At 36.6% G+C, this 10,152-nt stretch overlaps 1 protein-coding gene across 2 annotated transcripts in view; it reads left to right on the forward strand.

The window, feature by feature from the left end:
- Positions 1 to 3,991, forward strand: part of LOC106080379 (GATA-binding factor C) — a 145,495-nt gene extending 141,504 nt beyond the window's left edge. For both annotated transcript variants that reach the window (XM_013241754.2, XM_013241755.2), the window contains exon 9: positions 1,849 to 3,991. In XM_013241754.2, the coding sequence (XP_013097208.2) occupies positions 1,849 to 1,875 (27 nt within the window). In that variant the 3' untranslated portion in view covers positions 1,876 to 3,991. The remainder of the gene's footprint in view (positions 1 to 1,848) is intronic.
- Positions 3,992 to 10,152: the final 6,161 nt, after the last annotated feature.

Raw genomic sequence — 10,152 nt, forward strand, 5'->3', positions numbered from 1 at the left:
TCTTCATTTGAGGCCCGATTTCCAAATTTTTGCTGAAAAGCGCTCAAAAATCTCTACAAAAAAATCCCTTTGAGGTCTACAATATCTCGTCCTGTTGCAGGGATATTCGACTTTAATTTTTGTTTGTAAAATTTCGACCGAGACCTGCTACGTATTTTGCAATTTACGAAGGCATTTGTGATTCGATTTTCATTTTTATGCATGATTTGTATTTGTGACAAAATTTACGACGACGAATCCAACATTTATTCAGTTAAAATGAAATGAAGTTCAGTTTAGTGGGTGTATTAGGGCGTACTTCAAACACCTGGCTCTAAAATTGGATCCGTAAAGACTCAAAAACGGCTGAACCGATTTTCTTGACATTTGCACAGATGGTGCATAGTGAACCCGTGGTGAAAATTGGGGACTACAATTTTTAAAATCTAAAAGAGGGGCGGGTCCTCCCCCCTACCCTTATTTTCAGAAACTCCAGATCTCGTAGATGGGTGGTGCGAAATTTTGTGTGCTCTCATATAGTAACTTAAAAACAAAAATTTGGTATCCAAATTTCGAATGGTGTACCTAGGGGGGACGCCCCACCCCAAAACCTATCAAATATATATAGAGACCAATCACGACAATATGGGTCTCAAATGAAAGGTATTTAAGAGTTGAATACGAATCCGATGCCCAAATTTGGGACCAAGTGTTTAGAGCACCACCCCAACCCCCAAAACACCCCTAAACCAGACATATTTACCGCCCCTCCCTAAAAACACCTCCAAAGGGGACTAATTTACTGACCGTCGTAATATGGGGCTCAAATAGAAGGTTTTTGAGTGTAGAATACGAATATGATATCCAAATGTGAAGCCAAGTGTTTTGGGGGCCGCCCCTCCCAGCAACACCCCTTCAAAGAGCACAAATTTATGAGCTTAGCAATATGTGGCTCCAATGAAAGGTCTTTGGAAGTACCGCACGAATCTGATATCAATATTCAGGAAAAAGTTTCACCACCCAAATCGCCAGTATTTGCTGACCATTGCAATGTGGGGCTTAAATAAAAGGTACTTTAGAGTAGAATACCAAGCTGATATATATTTCAGAGAAAGTCACTGAATGGCTGCCCCATCCCCCAAAACACCCCTCAAACCCGACATGTTAGCCGACTATGCAAATATGGGGCGCAAATGAAAGGTATTTTGGAGTAGACCACAAATCTGATCAACATTCGGGACCAACTGTCTAAGGGACGTCCCACCCCTATGCCAAAGAGTGGAGCTCTCCACAAAGCGGACTGAAATAAGAGGTTTAAATGGAGGCAATTTGAGATTAGAAAAATTTGATATCCAACTTTTAGTCCAACATGGGGTTCAAATAAATGGTATTTGATAGTAGAACACGATGCTGATTTATTTTCTGGACAAAGTGTTTGGGGGACAACCCCACTCCCCAAAAAAACACTCCTAAATCGGACATATTTACCGACCAGTTCAATGTGGGACTCAAATGAAAAGTAATGGGGAGTAGAGCATGAAATTGATACCCATTTTCGGGATCTATTTTCTGAGGGTGTACCCCTTCCCAAAAACACCTCACAAACAGCAATTATTTATTGACCATCATAATGGGGGCTTTTTTACACTTTTTTTCTAAAGCAAGCTAAAAGTAACAGCTGATAACTGACAGAAGAAAGAATGCAACTACAGAGTCACAAGCTGTGAAAAAATTTGTCAACGCCGACTATATGAAAAATCCGCAATTACTTTTTGGGCAACCCAATAGTTTTACATAAATTTTACTATTATTTTTTTTTAACACAAACCTTACTAATTTTTTCTTTCTTCTCTTTTCTTCTTTTTTTAGGGCACTTGGCGTACAGACTATACGTGATGGAGCGGCAACAATATAAATGGCAATCTATTCAATTGAAGTTAGCCATAACGATGGAAATGCGAGATACCCTCCTCCCCCAAACAACCACAAGAATGTAACAGAAAGACAAAAATCAAAATTATTGCAAAACTTTTTTTTTTTTTTTTTTTGAAAACCCCAAAACTATCCAAAAATCAACACCAAGTGTTAAGAGCTCTCCGCCGTTGAAGAAAAATGAAAAAAGTTCCTAAAACTAAAAAAGTCCTTATCGCAAAAAAGAAATGAGAATAAAACGCAACCAGTGGCAGTGTTTACAAACCAGCATAGGATTAAGATGCCATCCTCAAAAGCGATCTGTCTCTGTGGCATCTCTTGATAATGACCTTAAAGGAGAAAAGTATATTTGCACAAAAAAAGGCTGCTGATGTTCTTCTATATTTGCAATGATCACAAATCCCTGACTAATGATGCCTATGTGGTTGATTAAGCGAACTTATGCTGAAGTTGAACCAAAGGATTTTACTAGGATTTATGTAAGGAATCTAGCATTGTTTATAAAGCCTTGGTCATGGCGCCAGCATTAATTCCTTCGACTACCATTGAATATCCTCTGGCTTAGAGGTTTAAAGGGCAATTATTGTTGTTGTAAACCTTTAGAGCAAACCAAACGATCCATGCTTATGTTTACACAGTCCTTGGCATCCTTGGAGAGCGTTGTTAAGCCATTTACATATTTATAAGCCTGGTGGATTAATCCTTCCTGTTTTTTTCGCCCCTAAAACCAAACAAAAAACAGAAATGAGAAATAAATGGAAACAAATTCATTTTTGTTGTAATTCATAAGAACCTTAAATGAAAGTATTTATTCTAAGTATGTTATGTTAACATTGCGTGCAATTTATTAATTTATTTAATGTGTTTCCTCCTACATTTTACAACTACTGATACTACTTCCCCTCAGCCCCACCATTTTGCATATAGCGTTCTACTAGACTTTGTTAACATTATGATTTAGTAATTCCATTATCCTTTTTTTTTTGTAAGAAATATCGTTTCAAAACTAATTTGTATACCCTAAGGAAATAAAGCAAAAATCTAAAATTGTAAATAAGACTTAATTGCATATGATTTTGTAAAAACAACAGACTTGAATTTATTTTGAATCGGTTTTTACACTCAAAAAAAAAAAAAAAAACAATACGTCCATATAAACGCAGTTCTAGAAACAGGCCACGAATTTCGTATTGAAAATAAAAATTTTAAATTTACAAACTAAAAATATCTGCAAGGTGATATTTGCTAAAAAACAAAAAAAAAAAATTTAAAATAAAAAAAAATCCCCCTGAATATAAAATAAAATTTTAACATTGTAAATATTTTAAAGAAATTAACTAAGCTAAGATCATTAAGCACACCTACCCATATTAAACTCTAGCATCCTTAAATAATTTTCTTAAAATTTTTGTTTTTTCTTTTTTAGTAATTGTTTTATTTGTTTTTTAAGTTAAACACTCCTTAGAAGCCAAAACATTAGGATAAAAAGGAGTTTAGTCGTTACATCCAAATGAAAATTAAATAAAAAAAAATTGTTGCAACTTTAGAGGTCATCCCACCCTAGGTTTGTAAATATTTTTAAAGATAAAGAAGTAAAAAAAAAAATCAAAAATTTCCATCATATTTGTATTTAAATCATAATTTCCCCCCACTGATAATCTTCTCTATGTTCACTTCAAAAAAATCATTTGTATATAGATATGTAATTATTGATAAATTTATATATAGAAACACAAAACATAGGTATACATAAATCAAATTGTTGTAATTGTAATATTATACATCCACATACATATATACATCATATATATATATATACCCAAAAAAGAAAAAAAAAAACAAAAATCTAATGCTCCCTTTCCTACCAAAAAACCACTCTAGAGTATAACCCCAGCCTCTCCTCCATTCCCCCTCCCCCCCCCATTCTATACTAAATATACCTTTATATATATATAAAAAAAAATAAATTAATTACAATTATATTGTATTGTATTATTCTAAATGTAATTTGCCATATTTATAGTTGATTAGCCGGTAATAATTAAGACAATTAAACAAAAAGAAAACAAACAAAATACACAAAAAGTATGCTAAAACAAATAGACAAAATAAATATTATAATAAAAAAAATAATAATAAAACAAAATACACAAGTTATTATTAATTTACAAAAAAAAAAGAAGAGAAATATAATAAAAAAAAAACTGAATATAAAAGAAAGAAATTTGAAATACCACTTGTATTGTATGTATTATTAAATTTAAAGGCAATCACAAAACCAACAACAACAACAAAAACATGTTTAAACATATTTAAGTTGAAGAATATTCAAAAAAATAATAAGAAGATGAAAAAAAAAAGAAATATAATGAGAAAAAAAATTAAATGTGATTGTCTTTTATTGTCTGGAAGGTTGGGTTTTTTGGGTGTTCCGCAAAGAATAGTGAAGAAAGACAACAACAATCGTCCTATTTACTATTCGCCACTTTCCCTCAACATGAACGAATTCGGTATACGATAAGGTCAAATATTTGCAGTAGACTATTATCGAGTTTTCTCTACACACCAACTATGACAAAACCACTCTTTCTGTTCGTCGCCGACCACAAACTGCCTAGGCATAAGCTAGTATTGGTTTAGTTACGCACTGGACTATCTTCTGATTCAGGCCCTATTTAGAGCCCACGGCCCGTCTACACAGTGCCTAACATCAATGAGTTTCTCTTAACACCACCTATGGCAAAACCACTCTTTCTGTTCGTCGCCGACCACAAACAGTCAAGGTATAAGCTAGTATTGATTTAGTTACGCACTGGACTATCTTCTGATTCAGGCACTATTTCGAGCCCACGGCCCGTCTACCCAGTGCCAAACATCTATGCGCTTTCTCATTGCGCTGCTGGATGTGACACCACCAGTACAGTTTCCTCTCTAAGATCAAATGCAAATTTTGCCCATGAACCTTTTCACGAAGGAACACGAGGGGCACACTTCTCACATATCAATGTGCTTGAGGATTGCCTGTTTTGACAAGCCCGGAATTTGTCCAGTATGTGACTAGGCAAATTCCTAACTCAAGGGTTCGACTTGAGTATGGTAATGTATATACCATACCGTGAACCACAATTGTCTCCGAGACCTCTTCTAATGTTTGTCTCTTACCGCTGGTCTGCACTGTTGGCTCTCTACGGCAGCGATGTTTTAAATGTCGTCCCCAGGAACCAATGACCTTCACCAGAGTAATTTTTTTCTCCTTTGATGAATTTTACTCCCTATAGTATTGCCGGTTTGTATGGACTTGCGCCTTTTATTTGTCTCACAAAATTTTATTTCCTTACTAGACAATTGCACCAACAACTTTGTTGGGTAATTCAAGTTTGTTTAATAAACATGTAAAGGGTGATTTTTTTGAGGTTAGGATTTTCATGCATTAGTATTTGACAGATCACGTGGGATTTCAGACATGGTGTCAAAGAGAAAGATGCTCAGTATGCTTTGACATTTTATCATGAATAGACTTACTAACGAGCAACGCTTGCAAATCATTGAATTTTATTACCAAAATCAGTGTTCGGTTCGAAATGTGTTCATTCACCGTAACGTTGCGTCCAACAGCATCTTTGAAAAAATACGGTCCAATGATTCCACCAGCGTACAAACCACACCAAACAGTGCATTTTTCGGGATGCATGGGCAGTTCTTGAACGGCTTCTGGTTGCTCTTCACTCCAAATGCGGCAATTTTGCTTATTTACGTAGCCATTCAACCAGAAATGAGCCTCATCGCTGAACAAAATTTGTCAAAATTTGAACACATTTCGAACCGAACACTGATTTTGTTAATAAAATTCAATGATTTGCAAGCGTTGCTCGTTAGTAAGTCTATTCATGATGAAATGTCAAAGCATACTGAGCATCTTTCTCTTTGACACCATGTCTGAAATCCTACGTGATCTGTCAAATACTAATGCATGAAAATCCTAACCTCAAAAAAATCACCCTTTATATTTTGCACCAAAGGACTAACGGTTTCTTTTATCTTGCATTCACAGCAGAGGAGCGACAAACAGAGGCAGAACGATGGCCATAGAAAAATATGCGTTGTAATGTGCGTACTTATGTGCCAAAAATCTAATATACATAAGTATGTGTGTACATACGTGTGTTCTGCTATGACCGTTCAGCTGCTGATGAACTTGACAAAAACAATGTTATGTTACTATTTTAGGGCGAATTCAAAACAAACGAAATAGAATAACAAAGGGAAAAAAGAATAAGATGGCTCTCGTAACGTTACAAATTATTATGTAATAACAAAGACAAACGAATGTAAAAAATGAATTCAGTTGTTATAAAATGGCAAAAGTATTAACTCAAATAACATGAAATCAAATATTAAAAGTTAATTTATAAATACAAAAAAAAAAAAACAAGTAAGAGCGCACTAGGTTCGGCCGGGCCGAATCTTATATACCCTCCACCATGGATCGCATTTGTCGAGTTCTTTGCGCGGTGTCTCTTTTTAAGCAAACAAAGAATATTTAATCAGAACTGTTATTCTATTAGAATTATATCATGTTATAGTCCGATTCGGACCATTAATAAATTGAATGCTGCACATTGTAGAAGTCATTGTGTATTATTTCAGTTCATTGAGATAAGAATTACGCCTTGTAGGGGCTCAAAAAACCAAATCGGGAGATCGGTTTTTGTGGGAGCTGCATCAAGCTACAGATCGGACACGTATGTTTAAGGACATGAGAGAAGCCGTTGTAGACATTTCTGCCAAATCGGATAAGAATTGTGCCGTCTAGAGGCTCACGAAGTCAAGAGCCCAGATTGGTCTATATGGCAGCTATACCAGATTATGTAGCGATTTGCGTCATACTAAGCACAGTTATTGGAAGTCAAAACAAAAAACGTCATGCAAACTTTCAGCAAAATCGGATATAAATTGCTCCCTGTAGAGGCTCAAGAATTCAAGACCTCGGATCGGTTTAGATGACAGCTATACAAGGATATGGACCGATTTCAATCATATTTGACACAGCTGTTGAAAGTCATAATAAAGCACCTCATACAAAATTTCAGCAAAATTGGGTAATAATTGCGCCCTCTAGAGGCTCAAGAAGTCAAGACCCCAGATCGGTTTGTATGGCAGCTATATGAGGTTATGAATCGATTTGAACCATACTCAGCACAGTTGTTGGAAGTCATAATTAAACACCTCATGCAAAATTTCATCCAAATTGGATACGAATTGAGCACACTAGAGGCTCAAGAAGTCAAGACCCAAGATCGGTTTATATGGCAGCTACATCAAATCATGGACCGATATGGCCCATTTACAACACCAACCGACCTACACTAATAAGAAGTATTTGTGCAAAATTTTTCCCTTTTTTCCCTTTTGTTATTCTATTTCGTTTGTTTTGAATTCGCCCTAAAATAGTAACATAACATTGTTTTTGTCAAGTTCGTCAGCAGCTGAACGATCATAGCAGAACACATGTATGTACATACATATATGTATGTATATTAGTTTTTTGGCACATAAGTACGCTAGCCCTTTGGTGGTTTGCTTGCAGTTTATGAGAAAAGACAAGTGTTTGATTTGTGAAAGGCCGGTAGGCAAAATATGCATACATATTTAATAAACAAACTTAAATGTTGTAGTTGTTGGTGCAATTGTCAAGTAAGGAAATAAAATGTTGTGAGACAAATAAAAGACGGAAGTCCATACAAACCGGCAATACTATAGGGAGTAAAATTCATCATAGGAGAAAAAAAAAATAGCTGACTCTGGTGAAGGTTAATTGTTCCTGGGGGACGACATTTAAAACATCGCTGCCGTAGAGAGCCAACAGTGTAGACCAGCGGTAAGAGACAAACATTAGAAGAGGTCTTGGAGACAATTCTGGTTCACTGAGTAAGTACATTACCATACTCAAATCGAACCATTGAGTTAGGAATTTGCCTAGTCACATACTGAACAAATTCCGGGGTTGTCAACAGAGGCAATCCACAAATACATTGATATGTGAGAAGTTTGCCCTTCGTGTTTCTTCGTGGGCAAAATTTGCATTTGATCTTTGAGAGGAAACTGTACTGGTAGAGTCACATGCAGCAGGGCAATGAGAAAGCGCACAGATGTTAGGCACTGTGAAGACGGACCGTGGGCTAGAAATAGGGCATGAATCAGAAGATAGTCCAGTGCGTAACTAAGCCAATACTTGCTTATGCCTTGGCAGTTTGGGGTCGGCGACGAACAGAATGAGTGGTTTTGCCATGGGTGCTGTTAAGAGAAAACTCACTGATGTTAGGCACTGTGTAGACGGGCCGTGGGCTCGATGATAGTCTACTGCATAATTTAGCCAATACTAGCTTATGCTTTGGCAGTTTGTGGTCGACGACGAAGAAAAAGTGTGGTCTTGCCATAGGTAGGGTGAAGAGCACCTGACATTGGAGACATGTCTATATGGCTTTTTAAGTATGAGCTAGCCTCTGCAGCTGTTAGACTTAAGGTGATGGGAGAGTGGATAGTAGATGGAAGCAATTCATAATATCTTGGGAGAATACGATAGGAAATCTGTATGGGTTAGGAGAAGTTTCTGATCGGAAACTTGTGGTCAATTACGAGACATTGTTGCTGGCGTCTTGGATTTAACGGAATCCGTGAACGAAGTCAAACCACAAAAAGGAGTGGTTTGCCATAGGTGGTGTGAAGAGAAAATTCACAGAGGTTTGGCATTGTGTAGACGGCCCGTAGGCTCGAAATAGAGTCTGAAACCGACAATAGTCTACTGCATAATTAAGCCAATACTAACTTATGCCTTGGCAGGTTGTGATCGGAGTGCGAAGAGAAAGTGTGGTCTTGCCAATGTCCCCTATTGGGACATTGGAGACATGTCTATATCGGCGTTAAGGATGAGCCAATACAGCTGTTGGACTTAAGGTGATGGGAAAGTGGATAGAAGATGGAAATAATTCATGTCATCTTGGGATACTTAAACACTATTATAGAGGGTTAAAATTTTAATCGAGAAAGTGGTTACTAAATCTGGAATCTACGTTGAGTTCTAAGAAAATTTTCCCACGAAACCTTGGGTATAAAATCAAAATCATACTTTCGGTTTTAAATGACAAAGTCCATCCGTCTGGCGATATCTTTATATGGGAGATATTTTTATACCCTCCACCACATCAGGTGTGGCTGAAATTTTGCACGAAATGTTCTGGTATGAATCCCAACAACTGCGCTAAGTATAGTCCAAATCAGTCAAGAACCTGAGATAGCCGCCGTATAAACCGATCTCCCGATTAGATTTCTTGGGCCTCTAGGGGGCGCAATTCCTATCCGATTTGGTTGAAATTTTACATGACGTGTTTCGTTATGACTTCCAATAACTGTGTTAAGTATGGTTCAAATCGGTCCATAACCTGATATAGCTGCCATATACACTGATCTTGGATTTTGACTTCTTGAACTTCTAGAGGGCGCAAATCTTCTCCGATTTGGCCGAAATTTTGCATAAAGTGTTTTGTCCAAATCGGTCCATATCCTGATATAGACGCCATATAAAAATGTGCTAAAAGGTGATATGTGGACAAATTGGTGATGATTGGTCAACAAATGCACCCTACAAACAAAGAGCAGACGGGCAAATGATGCGAAAGAAAAACACGGATTGAGGGACATAGCTAAGAATCATTCGGTAGTTACTTCGAACCGAGAAAATAATTTAGCTATGGACTGAAGTGGTCGTAACAAATCGGAAGCTCGACTTTGATTTTAGATCTTTGGTTCCTTGGCCATATTTTATTACAAATCCTCGTAGATTTCGATTTTCGTAACCGCTTGGACAGTTTTTTGGTCCACATAGACTGACGCACCCTAATCACTAAACCTGCTAATGGTTCAACAGGTAAAAAGTTTCCTAGAAAAATTCCAATACATTTTACATTGTTTTATGGCCACAGATTTTCGTCGCCATTCAATCGGATCTCAACAATCAAACAATTATTTTTGTTTTTTTTTTTTCAAATATCCTTTAAAAAAAAAATCAAACTCACCATCAAATGCCTAAATGGGCTTATCGTATTTCATTCTGGGAATCAAAACATCTCAATGTTTATCTTTTTCCATTAAGCACCTTGTTGTCTGGGCCAACGATGCTATGATTGATCGCGTAAAGATGATAAAGCATTTAAAGAAAAGCACGCGTTTAATTACCATGCATTT

This window comes from Stomoxys calcitrans, chromosome 2, assembly GCF_963082655.1.
Source record: "Stomoxys calcitrans chromosome 2, idStoCalc2.1, whole genome shotgun sequence".
Classification (NCBI taxonomy): domain Eukaryota; kingdom Metazoa; phylum Arthropoda; class Insecta; order Diptera; family Muscidae; genus Stomoxys; species Stomoxys calcitrans.